The sequence below is a fragment of the Pholcus phalangioides genome, unplaced genomic scaffold (assembly GCF_987345545.1).
Source record: "Pholcus phalangioides strain wild (caught in Gottingen) unplaced genomic scaffold, Ppha-v1.0 ptg000009l_1, whole genome shotgun sequence".
Taxonomy (NCBI): domain Eukaryota; kingdom Metazoa; phylum Arthropoda; class Arachnida; order Araneae; family Pholcidae; genus Pholcus; species Pholcus phalangioides.
This window is the reverse complement of record NW_028301602.1, coordinates 46,678,807-46,697,913: the sequence shown is the minus strand read 5'-3', so window position 1 is coordinate 46,697,913 and position 19,107 is coordinate 46,678,807. Positions and strand designations below refer to the sequence as shown.

At 33.2% G+C, this 19,107-nt stretch overlaps 1 protein-coding gene across 2 annotated transcripts in view; it reads left to right on the top strand.

Annotated features, from left to right (window-relative positions):
• Ltn1 (E3 ubiquitin-protein ligase listerin) overlaps positions 1–19,107 on the top strand; it is a 46,441-nt gene that overhangs the window by 26,953 nt on the left and 381 nt on the right. For both annotated transcript variants that reach the window (XM_089236410.1, XM_089236409.1), the window contains exons 22-30: positions 6,636–6,828; positions 6,943–7,162; positions 8,465–8,539; positions 9,213–9,393; positions 10,668–10,848; positions 12,757–12,886; positions 13,228–13,315; positions 14,242–14,436; positions 16,318–16,485. In XM_089236410.1, coding sequence (XP_089092536.1) covers positions 6,636–6,828; positions 6,943–7,162; positions 8,465–8,539; positions 9,213–9,393; positions 10,668–10,848; positions 12,757–12,886; positions 13,228–13,315; positions 14,242–14,436; positions 16,318–16,485 — 1,431 coding nt within the window. The remainder of the gene's footprint in view (positions 1–6,635; positions 6,829–6,942; positions 7,163–8,464; positions 8,540–9,212; positions 9,394–10,667; positions 10,849–12,756; positions 12,887–13,227; positions 13,316–14,241; positions 14,437–16,317; positions 16,486–19,107) is intronic.

Genomic DNA, 19,107 nt, shown 5'->3' with positions numbered 1-19,107 from the left:
AAATAGCAAAAAAAATCTAGGTGCCAGAAAAAAATTTTAGGGGCCAAAAAATTTTTACCTGGAGAAATAGGTCCAAAAAATGCTTCTTTTTATTTTTTTCAGGGCATAGTAACCCTCTTTCATGTTGGCAGAAATTCCAAATATTTTGTGCTGCTCTTAGCCTGCTATTTAGCAACTACACGAAGGAAATTTTTTAAGTGCCAATATACATTTTTTAGTCGCCATGGCGACCTGGTGCCTGGGATTTTTCTAGCCCTGCTGTATATATAATATATATATATATAGGTATAAAAAACTTTTTAGTGGCAACGGCATGGAGTTGTATGCATCCCATTGATGTTTGTAAATTAAAACAATAACAAAGTGAAAATCATTTATTCTAACATTTAATTTCTAGTCAATACACTATAATTAGTAAAACTGGTCTGGGTTGCTACACTAATCATGGCCATACAATAACATTCAAATGTGTTTACCATGCAGTATATCTATTCAATCTGATGAAGACAAAATTGTGTGTTCGAATTGTAAGGCAATATTTCCTTTTTACTGTTCTGGACTTGCAGAAAAAAATTTCAGATAATTAACAGTGTCGCATAAATCGGCATGGAAATGTGGCAGGTGTGTTTATGGCACTCCTACAACTTCTGGTTTTTTTTCGGGAAAATCAGTAGTAAGTGATGTGGCTATAAATACAAAATCAACAAGTGTCGCTGAATTGGTGCCATGTATAAATGAAAATCTTGCTAAAGAAATTGGTGAAATTGTACCCACGCGCGCGACTCATTGCCGGAATCTACCAGTGTCATAAAAAGCATTATGGTAATATTCAAAAAGCAGTTTCAATCTCTGATGGTCTATATCACCAACCAATTTACAACGTATTCACAATCTGTAGATTCATTGAAATCGTTGCTAGAACAAAATTGTAATGAAGTGAGGGAATGCAAAGAAAAACAGCTTCTCTTGACAGAGGAAAATTCAATCTTAAAAAATTAAATAAAACGATTGCATTCCGAAGTTGTTGAACTTCAACAGTATTCTAGGAAGTGTAATGTTGAGGTTTTGGGTCTGCCAGAGACAGCTGATGAAAACATAGAAATGATCAAGAAAGCTTTGTTTTAATACCTAAAATTAGATATAGCTGAGAGACTTACAGCCATCCATAGAGTTCCAACTTCAAGAAAGGACAAGATTAAGCTTATTATAATCCAATTTGACTCAAAAAAAACCTATGATATGTGTTTAGCTGCTGCACGTGAACTGAAATTATATGCTTTGAGAATTGAATCTAGGCTGAGATCGAATAATGTTTATTTCAATGAACATTTAGCTCCTTATTTTTCACGCTAAACAAATGAAAACAGAGTATGTGTAACATGACGACCTGGGATCTCTTACAATCCTGTTGTTCAATTAATCTTGTTTAGGCCCCAGGGTTCGTTGGTTACCGGAAACCACCCGAGGCTTCCGCTGACAATCCGGTTCGGGTCAGTTAGTTCGCTTAGTCTGACGGTCCGGAGGTGGGGTCTCCTAGCCGTCGGGCGAGAACGGGGCCAGAGGTCGGGCTACCAACGTCCCATATAAATTCCGCTTTACATCTATGTCAGAGATCCCAATAGCTCGTCTGGTTACCTTCTCTTTCCCTCTGGGGGGTTCCCGTGGTTCGTCGGTGGAGGCCACGTCGAGTCGTCATCGTTAAACTCTATTTTAATTGTGTAATATATTAGTGCAATATAATATAAATGTTCAGCAAAGTGTTATATAAATATGTAATATATTTTACCTCCATGCCGTCGGTGGTTCCTAGGACCATCTCACGGTTTATAATGTCATGAGTTTTTACAATGTGCAATAGGCCTAAAAGTTGTGGATCCTGGCCAGATCTCCAATTTGTTATGTTTGGATGCCAGATTTAATATTATAATGCTTACAGTATTTCCTTTTCTCATGAAGTTATGTAAATCAGATACAAGCTAATGTTGTGATTGGTTTTCCTTTTCTCATGAAGTTATGTAAATCAGATACAAGCTAATACCGCACCTTCTATGTTGTGATTGGTTCTTCAGTAAGGCATTGTGGGAATGCTACTATATAAAAGCCAGCTAGAGATGTGCTGACTCTCTCGCTACCTACCTACTTCCTCACCTACGACTAACGACCGACTTAATCAGTAAGGCGTCACGCCCTGTCATGGTGTGAGCCAGATCGTCTCATAAGTAACGATGAAGTTACAATAGTAGAAGTGTGCCTTGGCACTTATCCCGTCTCATCGCACGTAAGGTTTCAATGTCGTCGTGATCCAGTGATCGGTTAGTGGCCAGACCGGCCACCGTGGACCTTCATCTCCAGTTCCATGTGCAGTGGCTGAGCTTTCATCTCAACGTGTGTTTACACCAAAGTCGTCTGAAGCTGGTGACGACGAGTCTTTGGCTGTGTGGCAGACACCTGGGAGTATCTACCGGACGATGTGATAAGACGTGAAAACCTGGACAACGGCGGTGAGATCGATTCATATTTTTGTTTCATTGTGACAGTGAGAGAAAAGACTAACTGTGATAATTGTGATAAAACGTTAATTAATAGTTTAACATATAAAAGGGCCTGTGATAATAGTGATTACGCTGATTAATGGTTTAACAATATAATTGAATAAATGTTATAGTTCTATCTAAACTTTGTCTATTCCATTGTTGTCATCCACTCAATGTTTACTGGGGGAAAAAATATTAAAGAACCGGGAGGTAACGATCAAGAACGTTACATATGATTACAAGTTTTGTTGGGCGAAAGGAGGTAAGATATTTTTACGTCAATCGGAGGGTTCCGGAGTGTACAGAATAAGTACTATTGAGAGGATTTAAATAACATTGTTCATTGATAGAGAAATAGATTGTCATGTACTGTACACTCTGGATGATCTCCGAAATTTCTTATACCCGAAATGTGATTTATCTTGCACAAAACTACAATTTAACATACTCCATTACAATATACGTAGCCTATGAACAAATTTTGATGAATTAATTATAACTTTAGCACCTGTGTTGAAATATATAGATGTCTTGGTTTTAAGTGAAATATATGGGTTTATGAAAATGAAATTGTATTGTACAATATCTCCGATTTTTCAAAATTTTTTCAGTGTCATAATGAAAATAGATCTGGAGGGGTTATTGTTTTTGTAAAAAAATCACTCAATTTCAATCAAATAACCCTTGTAACAATGTAAACTGCTGAATATGTTGTAATTTATACTGATCTCTTAAAATTGTTGGTTTTCAGTGCATATAGAACTCATGCATTCTCCTCTGACTGTTTTGTATCTGAAATTAGTCCGATTTTACAAACACTTAAATATCGGAATGCTGTCCTGATTGGTGATGTAAATATAGATTTATTGAATGATAATGATAACGTTGTCATTGAATATCTTGATTTTCTCTATAGTATTGGTTTCCAATGTTTCATCAATAACATAACCAGATCATATTCTAATGGCAGTGGATCATGTATTGACCACATTTTCATCAGAATGAGCAGAAACATGGAATGTGTTAAATCATTTATCTTCCAATCTAGTTTAACTGATCATTGTGCAGTTGGCTGTAAATTAAATTTTACTAACAATACTTACAATTTCAACAAATTGAGAAAGAAATTTATCTCTGATTACCAGAATATTACTGCTTACTTAAGGAATTATGAATTTGCATATATAGAAAGTGATCCCAATATTTCATTTGACTCTCTCCTAAAAACTCTTGAAATTATTACTATGAATCATATTAAGTGCTTTGATAAGCTGAAAAACAAAAAAAAAAAGGTTACAAAGGAGGTTTTGGACCTTGTAAAACTAAAACAGTCTTTATTTGAAATGTAAAAAATTTCCATTTGATGTCTTGGTGAACATAGCCTATAAATCGGTTATTTCTCGTGTTAAAATGAAAGTTACTGAAGCAAAAAATAACTCTTCATATCAAAATTATGTTCCTACCTATTCAATTAACAATAACCCTCAATCTATGATTTTTTCTGAAATAAGTTATATGGAAATCTCGAATATTATATTTGATATATCTCGAGGTAAAAATTGTTCTAACATTATTAATTCAAAGATACTAAGAGTGCTTTCAAATAATGTGGTTTCTTATATGACTCAACTTTTTAATGACTGCATTAAATACTCTATTTTTCCTGATGTTTTAAAAATTGCAAATGTTACTTCAGTTTACAAATCAAGAGATGTGAATGTTTTTAACAACTATATAGCAATATCTGTTCTTCCAACATTTTCGAAAGGTTTGAGACCATCATAAAAAACCGAGTGTTTGACTTCCTCAACAAAACAAAATTCTTTTCTGAAAATCAGTGTGGGTTTCTACCTAAAAAAAATACTGAAACAGCATTATTAACTTTTACTCAATTTGTCTATGAAAACATTGATAAATCCCACAAAGTAATAGCAATATTCTTAGATATAAGAAAAGCTTTTGATTCAATAAATCATGATATTCTCCTTTCGAAAATGTACTCAATAGGCATCAGGGGTGGCACACACGATTTGATGAAATCATACTTGAAAAATAGAATCCAAAGAATCACAGATGTTCAAGTTTCTACAGTTCTCCTTTATTAATTAAAAGGGAAGTCCCTAAAGGCTCTCTTTTAGGTCACTTATTGTTTCAAATATTCATAAATGACTTTTGTGACATTGATATTTTTGGTAAAATTATCTGCTTCGCTGATGATACGGTGGTCATGTATGCAAGTAATGATTTACTAGAGGTATTGAACCAAAAAATAAATGAAGATCTTTTAAAACTTCGGAATTGATTTCTTATTAATGATCTGGAAATTAATATTGAAAAGAGCAAATACATGAAATTTTTTTTCCCTATGAGGTAATCCTCCTGACCCTATTCAATTGATATACCAAACTGACCAATGTAATCTCACTTCTATGTTCATGTAACTGTCTTGAAGCTGTCAAAAGTATTAAATATCTTGGTCTCTATTTCAATAATAATTTAAAATGTAAATCACATGTAAACTTTCTGCCTAATAAATTGAGGTACATGATTTTCAAGTTTTTTCATCTCAAAAGTCATGTTAACAAAGTGTTCATCAGAAATTTGTATTTTTCGTGGTTTCAATCACACATATATTACGGTCTTTGTATATATGGTGGAGATTACAATAATAATATTCGTCCTATAATTAATTCACAAAAAAAAAAGTAATTTGACTAATATATAATGACTATAACACCCAGTCTAATACTATTTTTCGTAATGCTGACGTTTTAACTGTTCGCCAGCTGTACTTGCTTAAAGTTGCAATTACTCTGTACAAAAAATAATACCATTTGCCCATGCGCACTACAGTAAATCCACGTAGATCAAATTGTATTTTATCTGTACCATTGTTTGTATCTACCACATGCAAACAACGATATTTTGTAAAAACACTTCATTTTCATAGTGCCAAGGTTTTTCAATTCAATACTACATGAAATGCAAACAATTACTAATCTGCCTCATTTCAAAAGAAAGCTTAAAGAGTATCATCACTCAATAAATGATATTGAAATTTATTTTCACATAGTTCCATAACTGCAAAACTTATCTACCTTTTAATGTCTAATTGAAGTAGCTCTGAAAGCCAGCCACAATCTGTACATGTATATGAATATACATTTCTTTCCCCCCTTTTTATTTACTTTAACATAATGAAACATAACATAATTTACTATTTCATTACAGAATACTTGTACTACTAATTAATTTTATTTTGTATTTATGATTATTTGTGTGTTTGAATTTATATATATATATATTTTTTTTTTTTTCTCCCATGAAAAGTTTGTATCATGGGATACAAACAATACTGTGGGTTTGATTGTTTTTTCATGATTATAACCCCAGTATTGGTAGCCATTTGCCTATTGGGTAGTGTTATTTTTGAGAATGTAACTGTTATTTAATAAAATAAATTGAAATATGTTACTGTAAAAGCCTGAAGACTTGTAAAACCTAGGTTTCAGTGGTGAGACAAATTGGTAAAAGCTCAAAATATATGTTTATAAACGTTTTCATTTCTGACTTTTATCAAGTCAAAGCTGTTTTTAATGAAGCGATTAACCATTATGAACTTATTAAAAACATGTTGAAGGGGAGTAAATTAATTGATTGTGATCACAAGTTGCTTAACTGTGTCAAGAACTTAATGTCAGAATTAATTCATTTGTTAATTATAATTACTAAACAATTATACTTAATAATTTAATAATAAGTGGTATTAAGTTCATAATGGTTAGTTTACTCATTAAAAGTGGGCTTTGACTTGGTAAGAGTCCAAAATGAAAACATATTTCGATTTTTTACCAACTCGCCTTGCTTCAGGCTTTTACCGTAACATATATATAATATTATAACATTAATAATTACACTGAATTTACATAACACTGCTCAAAGAAACTAGGTGTGCAGTTAATATAAGAGAGCTGTTTCATTTTAAGAGATTGTTTTCTCGCTCTTTCATTATCTCTTGTTTAAATTTCTCGCTCTTTCATTATCTCTTGTTTAAATTAGGTTGTTTTGAATGAGTTACATAATTTTTATTATAATTTTCAGCACCTACTGCAAATAACTGACAAGGTGTTTAAAGATACTTGTGTGCTTTTGTGTGCTTATCACTTCAGTCCTTTACTCCATGCCATGTTAAATATACTTTACAATAAACAAGATACTGTGATATCTAAAGATGAATATTCTATAGTGAAAATGATATCAAAGAACACTCTGAATTTGTTTCTTGGATTGTCAGGTTTGTAAGGTTTCATACTTGACTCCTTCATATTGTATGTGTTTTTGCTACTTTAAAATTTCTTGTTTATTATTGCGAAAAATATCTTCTTTTTTTTTTCATTTAAATTTTTAGAAACTTGTTCCAATGACCTTCCCAAAGGTTCTGAAGCATTTGCTGATTTTCTAGCAAAGACATTAGAGCTCATTCCAGATGAAATATTGATTGATACACTATTTCATGATGGGTCTCAAAGTTTTTCGATGAATGCTGTTCATGCCTTGGAGAAAGTATTACCTGTATTAACTAGTAATGTCAGGTCTTTGCAGCTAGGAGTTCATTCACTTATTATAAGGTGCATCTTCATTTTATGTACAGGATCCTAAATAACTTGTGAATAACAATCTATGAATACCACATATAAGTTAGAGTATTTTATGAAATTTCTTTTTACTATCGTGTGCTAATGTGCTTTTTCATGTACTATAAATTTCTTTTTTAAAAAAGGACTCAGATGTTCAAAAGTTTGTTGAAAATCCATTAATAAAACTTATGCACAGTAGAACCTCTGAGAAATGCTTTATGAGGTGCTTGTACAATTAATGCTATATGGGCTGATTTGAGCCTGTCTTAAAAGAACAATAAAAAAAATCCGCATTGAAATGCAATATGTGTACAAAATGGAAGTAGTAATAGTGGAACTTCTATCTGGCTTAATCGGGACCAAGGGTAGGCCAGTTTAAGGAAAATCTGGTTTAACGAGACAGATTGGAGCCAGTGTGAAATTACTGACTCATGTACATTGAATCTGTCAAGTACACTATTGAAAAATATTATATCATACAAATTCTGTTTAAAAATTAAGCAAATTATTTCTTTTATAAGAAATATTGTATTTTGTAGAACCTATAGAGACTTTCACACTATTTATCTGTACATACTTTTGTCTCTGTCATACTATTTGTCTCTGTACATACTACGAATGACTTAGCACACCCTTCAATTTACATCTTCCAAAAGATTGCAAATCTAACTCAAAGGTGTGAGTCTGTGAATCACAGTCCAGGCGTAAATAAAAACATAAGACCATTTCCAACATTGCACACAACTTTGCTATATGGGTCGATTTGCGCCATTTGAGCCTGTCTTACAAGAACAATAAAAAAAATCAGAATTGAAATGCAATATGTATACAAAATACAAAAGTTTGTGAAGACTATTGCACTAATTGAAAAATATGTGTTATGAAAAATATATGTTTGTATCTAATTTAATCTGTGTTTTTCTCTGATGGTTTGCGTCACTCTTGAAGTGGTAGTTCATCTTTTATTCGACCTATGGAAGTAATCCTTGGCAAAATATATTCCGCTTGTCAAATAGTTTGCCTACCAATAGTTATTGACTTACAACATGTGATAAAGAACAATACTTTTTGCAGCCAGTTTAGGGAAATCAGAGGAGGAAAATCATCCAATGGCTGATTTTCCAATCACTTATTGGTTGTGATTGATTAAGTGAACACTTACTACATCAAAGAAGTATTAACGAATATTAAAAAAATATTAAAGTCAACCACTGACCACTAAATGAACTTATCAATTGTTATAAATATTATTTTTTTTCATTACTTATATTTTATTTAATTATAAATTTTCAGGTTAATGCGATATTTTTCTGAAAATGTCATAAATGAAGAAGAAGAAGAAGAAAAAGATGATGAAATTACAGTGCTGTTAGTATCAAATTTAGATTTTCATCAAATTAGTTCAATTTATAGATTATTATTTTTTAATCTTTATTATTATTTGATTGGTAAATTATTGCTTCATAAATATCTCAACCAGTACAGAGGCTATGGAATGATATTGTAATACCCTGATCTCCAATCTGTGGTACGTAGCATCCTTAAGAGTGCATGAAATAAAAAAAAAGGGACGCAAAAAAGGAAAGGAAAGGCCATGAAAGAGCTTTTGACAAAAATTTTATGTTTAAACACTTGTCTCTTTTATGTTAGCTAACCCAATTGTCACATTTTTCTCAACTGTATATGTACGTTTTATCAGCTGGGCCCCTTCAGGCCACACAGCGAATAATACAGTGAAGCAAACTAACCAAAAAAAATTCAACAGATTGAAAGCTGTTTTTTTTTTTAAAAATAAGAAGCAAACAATATTTTGAAAAATTGATTCTTGCTCATAATTGTAGACCAATATAATTAAATATGTGAAAGCTCTTAGTATCAGTACTTTGCTATATAAGTGATAAATTTAAATTTCAATAGCCTTGTTTTAATTTAAAAATAAATTCATCTTTATTTCAAAATTTAAAAATATTATCCAGTATTTCGAATGTTTATTCATTCTAAAATGCTGAATACTTACTGTGTTGAATTTTTTTGTCTTCAGCTTGAATCCTTTAGTAGAGATGATCAAGTATACAACAGATATAGTCCAAAATATGCTTTTGGAATTCAGAATATATGACTGCTGTGTTGTTTTGCCTCATACAGATTCTTACACTTATACTTCGGCATATTTGTTTGCTTGGAGTGAACTATTTCAGTTCTATGCTTCGTCAACACCTCAGGTATGGTATTAAAATGCTTTTTTTTGCACACTTTATCATTTTGAAAACTGACTCTGAAATTTATTAACATAACATACACACACACACGTGCATAAATACACACAGAAAGTAATAACAGGACATGCAAACACACATATACACATACATGATCTGCTTCCAGTGAGCCTAAGGGATCTTGACGATCCGTCCAAGGCAAACCATTAAAGATTTGTACAAGTGGCAAACACATTCCAAAGCAGAGTGAATAGCATAATCTTGAGCTTTTTCAAAATCAAATTACAAGCCAATTCTGAATTTGCTTTAATTTCGAAACGATATCCAAATTTAATTATGTATCTTTGATTTGAAATAAAGAATTATATATATATTTATATCATTGGCTATTTATATAGTTGATTATAGATTTCTTATGAATTTAAATTTTTGCCATTCTTTAGATCACGGTTTAAGAGTAGAAGGTAAATCCATACAGAAATGAGTCAGTTGTTGCATTGCCCAGAACCTGATTTTTATTAACACTATTACCATTTTAGATAACTTTTTTCTGTATTTGTATGAGGAGAGAAAACCTCATTTTTATAATGGATTGAATTTTATAGAGATGTAGATTTAAATAAAATTCATAATTTATTTTAAATTGATATGCATTTAGTTGTTATACAAATTCTGAAGTGTATAAAAGTGATAAAAAGAAACATTCATTGTTGCATGAAATTCAATAGTCTTCAGTAAAGAATACTGAAATCAGTATAACTCTGACAACATGGATATGTTAAAGATCAAACATATAACACACACTTCTGTATATACCAGTTTATAGGAATTCCCTGCAGGAATTTACAATTAATCGGTAATAGTCTTCAACAAAAATTTGAATTTTTTCTCTGAGGCAGGACTTGGTATTCAATTTTAAAAATCATCTGAAATATTTAAAGTTGATTAACCTGAAGATTTAAAATAAATGCGTCAGGAATGGGAAACGATTATTGAAAATATAGAGCTCGTGCTAAATGTGTAAAAAAAATGTCAATTTATATGGTGTTTTTTTAAATCATAGAAATAAAGTGAAATAAAAATTATATGAGATAAAGCGTTGACTGTGGCACCCATCAGCTGTCCAAAACGTTCTAGGTTTTATAACTTACATTTATACCTCAAAAACAGTGGCCTCGATATAATTTTCTTTTCACTTGACATCAAGGTGAAATTATATTTTTGTTGATTTTTTTTATCATGGAGTAATTTGAAATTATCTACTTACCTTTAACTTATAGGAACGATCAGTTTGTGCAACATATCTTGAAAACAATAATTTGCTGTCTTCATTGCTTTCAAATCTTTTCCGACTCATACCAGAAAATCCATTGTCATGTTACAAAAATGACCGACATGAATCTAGCAAAGGAGATATTTTAAAGAAAGTATTTTGTAATCCGCCATCGTTGTTAATTTCAGGTATACTGCATGCCTTTTGTATCTAAGTTATTAGGTATTTAACTGTGTTAGCATTTCAAGCTGTAAATTATTATTCAAATTGTTTTTATTACAGTGAAACTTGTATAAAACGGAATGTCAAGAGACTGAAATTATTTTCCGTTCCAGACAGATTTCCGTTTTATAAAGGTGCACACAAAAATATTTATGCAGTGATTTATTTCTGTCATTTTGTGAAACTTAAATTTTGGGGATATCACCCTAATAATACTATAAACCAACAAGTAATTAAACAGAGACATGTATATTATTATTTTAATTTTTTTTTCATGTTTGCTATTTTGAATTTACTATGCATTTGAAATTTCATATTTAATTCACTAATGGTTCAACTTCCTCCATATAAAACGTTCTCTTGAATAGCAATGGAATGAATGCTTACTTTTGTCAAAAGTAAAACATTTTTTATTATTTAAAATAAAAAAATTTAAAAATTGTTTACCTACTTTGAACAACCAATAAATTACAGATTCACATAATAATTCTACACATTCAAATAATTCTACATGTTTATTTCACTTAAATTTTCTTTTCTCTTGCCTTTATTTTTGTGCTAATCCATTTTTGTGCTCAAATTCAATCCTGTATGTGTTTTTTGCAGCTGATCATCAGCTCTACAATGAATGAAATTCTAAAACACTATCGCTAAGTTGTGAACAATAATTCAGTCTCCCTTGCCTGCCAATAATCCTCTCCGGAACTAATTTAAATGGAAATTATCAACATTTTTCCAAGAAACACAGGAGTGCTTTTCAACAAAAGCCATCATTTCCATTGTAGGGGGAATGCTCAACAGACTTCTACTCAGTTTTGAATAGTAAATCCACTTCCACCTAAGCCCAACCACTTACTTCCAGCACCAGTTCGGATGGATAATAAGCATTCATCATTTTTCAAAAAAGTTAAAGAGAACTTCCTAACAAAAGAGGATCAGAGTAAGATCCATCCAAAGGACAAAATCTTGTAATTGGCTTAAAATTCTGTTTCAGCAGGTTTTTATCTTAAATCGGACTAAGTATACCTTTCATTTCTACATTAGAATTTCCATCTTAAAGAGGTTTCCTGTAAGTGAAAAAGCATTAATTATCTACTAGACTATTTTTCTGTTCCGTTTAAGACAAGTTTCCATCTTATACAGTGTTCGTCTTAAGCATGTTTCACCCTATTATGTCTAGCACCATCTTCTGGTAATTTTCTATCTAGAGTAAGATAAAATGATACCAAAACAAAAGCAGCTGAACATTAGAGAGAAATTAATAGCCATGTTGATAATGTTAACAAACAATTTAATGTTGCTAAAGAATCTACAATCACTGCAATCTATGGTTGTTACTTTGAAAGAGATAAGAAATTTAAAAACATGCTAAATCAATTCATAAAGATTGAAGATTATGAAATTTTAATTATATGAAAACTACAACAAATGAAGATGTGAGAGAAATGGTTTTTTTTAAGCAATTAATATTCACCTGTGTATAAAAATAATCCTTAAACGATCAGTCCTTATAATGAGCAGCATATTAACTATTAATTAACTTATTAATTATTTTTTGTGCAACAGATAACTGTTCAAAAGAAAATTTTTATAGTTGCACCAATAGCAATGAAGAATGCCAAAAAGAGCATAAATTTGGGTGACTCATAATGATACCTCTCGTATAAATTTGATAATTTCTTAATTATGTTTCCTTGGTTCACAGAATATCATTGTATCAAAATTTCATTGTATTTGATATATGAACCCCAACTTTTTATTGAAATGCATAAAAATTGTAATTATTCATAAATAAGTGTAATTGAATTGTACATTTTATTTATGAACTTTAGCTATGCGTCGATGAACATGAATATTTTTTTCTATTTCTAAAGGCTCGCCTTGTGTGGAGGATTTACATCACTTTGTTTGTTACACATATTATAGTGCTTTGATAACCTTCCCAGCGTTTGTGAGGACCTGGTGGAAAAATCTTGATAAGCAGTCGGCAGATAATGTGAACAGGTTTGTATATTACTTATATATTTTTATTACAGATTTTTATTCTTTGATACATTATTTTCCCCTTTTTTTGTCAAAAGAGGGAGTTACGTAATTTGTTCATCTCTGTGAATCTAAAGCTCTGAAGATCTAGAAATGATCATGAGTTGTCTTTTTTCCTCTTTCTGTGAATTTTTTCACCTTTTTTATCAGATGAAGGCAACTGTGATGAATTTTTGCTGTGTTATTAATGTTTTTTACTGCTGGGATTGTTGAAGAAACATTTACATTTTTGTAATAGTTGATTGTGATTTGATTCACTATTGTTTTCTTTTTTTTAATATGGCTAATTTTTCATTTTTCAGTTTCACTCTGAAATATGTCAGTCCTTTGATATCAGCAGAAGAAATAAAAGCTGTGAATCAAAGCACAAAACAGTCTGATGGCATGCAGGTGAGACATTTTTTCCTCATGTTCACGTTTAAGAACTATCATCCTATTGAATGCACACAGTGTTTGGGTAGGGGAATAATTATATTAAGTTAGTTGTCAAGAATTTTATTGATTGATATTATATCAATTGAAATTTTCCATAATGTGTGCTTGTGTTTAGAAATCAGTTGAACTCGACCCTCCATCCCAACAACTATTACTTGTGGAGTGTCGAAATCTTAATAAATGGTTTTCTCATAAATGTATGAAAAATTTTCTCCATCATCATAACTATGGTATGGTTAGACTACTACTAAACTACACATTCACCTTGTCCATGTTCGAACGTCTAGCAAATTGGTACACGGAATGTGAGTGTCCGTGTTGTGTACCTAACATGAAGTTTGCTTCAGTGTTATGCTGCCATCTGCCATCAATTTTTCTAAATATGAGTGGAGTGTAATGATTGAATAATTGTAATGTTGTGAGCTTGATGCTCTCTGTAGCGCAACATTTTAACTGGAAGATCAGCTAACATTCACGCCTCAAAGTTGAGCATCACTGAAATCCAACATCAGCCGACCACCACTGTGGCAACGGTGGAGTTCAAACCCAAGTCCCCGCAATGTGAGTTTGTCACTATGACCACTCAACCACCACAGTGGCACATAATTAGACTGAATTTAGAAAAAAAAATTGAGAGATACATAGTGTTATAGTACATATTATACACACAGTAAAATATAGGCATTAAGATGGTTTTTCTTTTCAATATAAAATTTATTTTTCAAAATTGTATTTTAGAAGCAAAGATACACTCAAGAGTTAAGCTTTGTCAAGAAATGTATTTTTAGTACTTTTAGAAAAGCTAACATACTTTTTTAGTTTAAGTGAAAAAGCAACAATCAAAAAAAAAATATGCATATTAAAAGATTTTCTTCATTTAGATTCAAGCACACCCATGTTCCAGAGAGGTGGTAGCAACTTATAGTATTGATGGCTCAAGTATAGAGCTTGTGATTCAGCTGCCTTCAAACTATCCATTGGGACAATGCTCTATAGAAAAACGGGGAAATGTAAAGCTCAGTCAACAGCAATGGTGGCACTGGCTGATGCAGTTGACTGCGTTCCTCACTTACCAGGTAAAATATATTGAGAGAGACTCGTCTTATGATTCAGTTAATGCTAAGTGTTGCACAGAAATAGGTTATTATTTTTTTTTTTTTTGCTCTCAGTCAGAGATGCTACTTCACCAGCATGACGAAAAGTACAGGGTGGGCAAAAAGTGCATTGAAACTTCAAAAACTCATTGAAAAATTTGGAAAAATAACCAAAATAAAAAATGGTTTACAGGGTTGCATCACTAGGTCACGAGAATTTTTTTAAGATGGAGAGAAAACTCAAAAAACAGCTGATAGATGGTGCTGGTACGAGCAACTTTGGTAGAAATATGCAAATGAGATGGTTATAAGAACTTGCGCTCCTAATCCACAATCAGTTCACCGTTGTAAACCGTGTATGTGACAAGGATGCTGAGTGTGAAGGATAAAGCTTTGTTGGTGAAGTGGTTTTGTGCGAACGACGAATCAGCGACCATTGCCTTGCGTAAATTCAGAGTTCAGAAGAGTGTGAGGACTGGAAAAAGGCCTTTAACTGTGACAGTAAAGCTTGTTCAGCGATTTGAGGAAACTGGAACCCTGGAAGATCATGTAAGGGAGCCATTCGACCACGTTTAAGAAAGGCACATTTGCTGTGTGTTGCAGCCGAAATGGAAGCATTAGCGTCTGAATCAGCTGCAAGGACAGCGGTGCTCGTGAGGCTGCCAGATTAGAGCTTACCACTATCCTTGGTATGGAATATTCCTCATGGAATCCTTGATCTCTACCCATACAGATTACAGTCATGCCATGAACTTTTACCAGTGGATACCGTACAGTGGGAAGCATTTGCGAGGCGGGCTTTCTCAAAAATTGAACAGAATCCCACCTGGGTCTTTAATATCTTGTGGACAGATCAGGCCTGTCATTTGGGGGGGGGGGGGTCATTGCCCCCCGGCTTTTGAAAATAAACTAAAAATGGTATATATATACAAATATATATATATATATATATGCCTACATTGAGTACATGCTCTTTACCCCCTACCCCCACCCCCTGGAAAAAGTTGAAATGAAGGCCCTGGGACAGATGAAGCTCTTTTTTCTCTTCATGGCAACACATTTGGGCGACGTCTAATCATGTGAGTACACGCAAAAACCATTGCATTCCCCAAAAGTGACAGTGTGGTGTGGGTTCACAGGCTCGTTCATCATAGGACCTTTCTTTCTTCTTTGAAACGCAGTGCCCAGTAAATGGTCGGAAAATGGCTACAGTGAATGCGCAGCATTATTTAATTCTTTTGCGCGAGAAGGTTGTGTCATGTTTGGATGAAAGAGATGTGCTTTCTACCATCACGTTTATGCAAAATGGAGCAACTAGTCACACTGCTACTCCGGTCAAGGCATTCTTGATACAGATGTTCGAAGAAGGCAAAATCATTAGCAGGCGTTGCAGGTTCCCATGGCCTCCTCTGTCTCCAGATTTGACACCGGCAGACTTCTGGTTATGGGGATATTTGAAATCCTGGGTGTATTGATTCAGTCCATCCAATCTGTTGGAACTGAAAGATGCGATCTTCAGAGAGGGGTCATGTATACATCCAGACCTGCTGCACTCTGCGGTTGCTGGATTTGTGACTCGCCTGCAATGTTTTATGCCCTGTGGTGGTGAAACGAACTTACTTCTGTAATAAACGGCATTCTGTTCGTTATTTGCATATATTTTCTTCAACTTGTGTACGTCAGCGTCAACTATCAGCTGTTTTTTTTTTCCTGTCAAAAAAATTCCTATGACCTAGTGATGCTAACCCTGCAAACCATTTTTTATGTCAATTATTTTTTCGGTTTTTATGAATTGTTAAAGTTTCTACAGACTTTTTGCCCATCCTGTATATCTTTTATTGTTTTATATTAAAATGTTTGTAGAATGGTTCGATCCTTGATGGGTTATCTCTGTGGAAGAGGGATTTGGACAAGAAATTTGATGGAGTTGAAGAATGTCCGATTTGTTATGTCATACTCCATATGCAAACTGCCAAGCTGCCAAATCGATCATGCTCTACTTGCAAGAAAAAATTCCATGCTGAATGCATGGTAAGTCTATCATTTTGTAAAGCTCTGCTGATCTAGTATTCTACACCAATTACTGAAACTTTCTCTGCCTTTTTTTTCAAAAATGATCTTTCCCAACCAGTATCTCTTGCTAAAAGCTTTTTCCTTAGAACATGGAATATGCTGCCATTCTTTTTAACCTTTTCAACTAGTGCCTGAGTATTGTGTTGAGTAAATGCAGCAACTATGGTAGAGTATCGATAATTTGAATCTCCAAAGTTTGGGATTCCGGATAATACAAGGTGCTACTATTACAACTAAACCACACATGCACCTCGTCCATATTCCTCTGCGGAACCTCTAACGCATTGGTACATACAGGAATGTGCGTGTACGTGTAGTGAAACCTGACGGGAAGTTTGCTTCTGTGTAATGCTTGTTATGTGTAGTGTTGCCATCTGAATACAAGGTGCTGGAATTTTACAAAATTCGTTCTCAAAACATTTTCTTTTTCAACAACAGCATGTTTGTTTCATTTTTCCTACAAATTCGAGTGTAATTTCAGTTTAAATGGTTTTGATGGGGAGGGGGGGGGGCCTTTAATCTTTAGACTATGAAATAAGTTTAAGAAATAATATTTCATCGAATGAAAATAAGTCTCATGTTCAATGTTAACTTCAGATAAAATGTCCGGTCTCCATACAAATAAATAAGAGGCTGACGTGACTTCAGTATAGAACACTAACTAGAATTTTCCACTGGCCCCTCAATAGTAAATTTATAGTGTAAAAAGAATAATAATATTTCTATATTAATAATATGTTATGCCTCATGGATGGAGCGAGCCCCTCCCAGCCTTGCTTATAATGAAACTATGAGTCTTAGCAGCACTATTTTAAAATGAATTAAGCCATTGAATTAAGAAAAAAGCAGGTAAGACCAAGTACAGGTACGTAGAGCCAAAGGAAATAAGTTTAAGAAATAATATTTCATCAAATGAAAATAAGTCTCATGTTCAATGTTAACTTCAGTTAAAATGTCCATGCAAATAAATAAGAGGCTGACATGACTTCAGTATTTGCATTTTCTCAATTTTCACTATATGCTACCACAGATTATATGCAGGAAAATGCTGTATATATTTACTTTATAACCAATTTAGGAGGTCCCCTCCCTCCAAAATAGTTTTTTTATTATTTTTCAGATAACCTTTTTTTTTCTTTCTTTCTGAATCTTTTCTTCGGATAATTAATTTTCAGTAATCTGAGGTGTTCTCTGTCCTATCCATCTCAGATTATTGAGAGACTACTGTACTTATATATATATATTTTCTTAAATTCACCCTAAGTGTGTGTGCAACATATAATTTGAATTAGATTTTGAGTTTGGAGAAGCATGCTTTCAAGAAGTTCATAAGGCATAATAAGTTTCATTCCTTTATTCTTGATAGTCTTTAAACTTTGTTTGCATAAATTTAGCATCATGGCCCCCACATCCTGAAGAGGGGCCCCCAGGCTGGAATCTTTTACGGGCCCCTTCTGTAGTTAATTTATAGCGTGAAAAGAAAAATATGATGTGAACTGTCCCGGGCCTCAGGGTTAGAGCCCTGTCAGCCCCCCTTTGGGGGGGGGGGCATATTTAGCATATATTTTTGTAATTGTTATTCACCTTAGTTCACCATATACAGTTTTCTCTAAACTGGATATGAGAAAAGAAAGTTTTCTCTTCTTCAATTGCTGTTTTATGATTAGAAAATGACTGAAGACATTTGTTTTGATGGTGCGAGACAGCTTTTTCTCAGGCCAATAATCAAGAAAATAGAAATTTTTAAGGTATTATGCTGAAGTGAACTCGGAAAGAAAAGTCACCTGGTCTCCACTTAGAATCAAACCCAGGTCCTCTTGCAAACTGGGCAAATGTACTCCCATATACACCACTGCCTTCCTTATTCCACGCACTGTGGCATGAAGTGCAGAAGTAGATTCATTAGACTCTCTTAACTTCAACAAATGCCCCCCCCCCCCAAGTCTAAAAAAAGCTGTCTATCTCTCTCTACATCCCACCTGGAGGCTTTTCTGAAGTTAAGAGAGGCTACTGATACCTCTACTTCCGCACCTCATGCATTAGTGCATGGAATAAGGAAGGAAGGCAGGGTTGTGTCTCCAGTGATATATATATGGTAGCGCACTTTTCTTCCCAGTTTGCAAGAAGACCTGGGTTTGATTCCCAGCAGAGGCAAGATGACTTTTCTCTCAGAGTTCACCTCAACATAATACAGTCAACGCTCAATATAGTGACCCCCCTTCGTCATGTCAGAAATCGACGTTATATTGGGAGGGTGGTTATATCGAAAGTAAAACATATATGATGGTTGCTCTATGAAAACATTACGGACTTATTCTACCGGTCATTGGAATGGAATGGTCATTATAACGAGCGTGACTGCACCTGGAAAATGTATATTTCCTTCATTTATTTTTATGTTTATCAAATAACAGTTTAAAGTTACGAATAGTAAATGCCACTGGAAGTGTTATTATAGGAATCTCGCATAAACTCATCCTCAATCTTCATGTCAGTAGAATCATATATAAAAGGAAGCAAAACAGCAATTTGTTTTTGCCTGTGTTTCTATTCAATGAAAGTGCATAAATATCTTTAAGA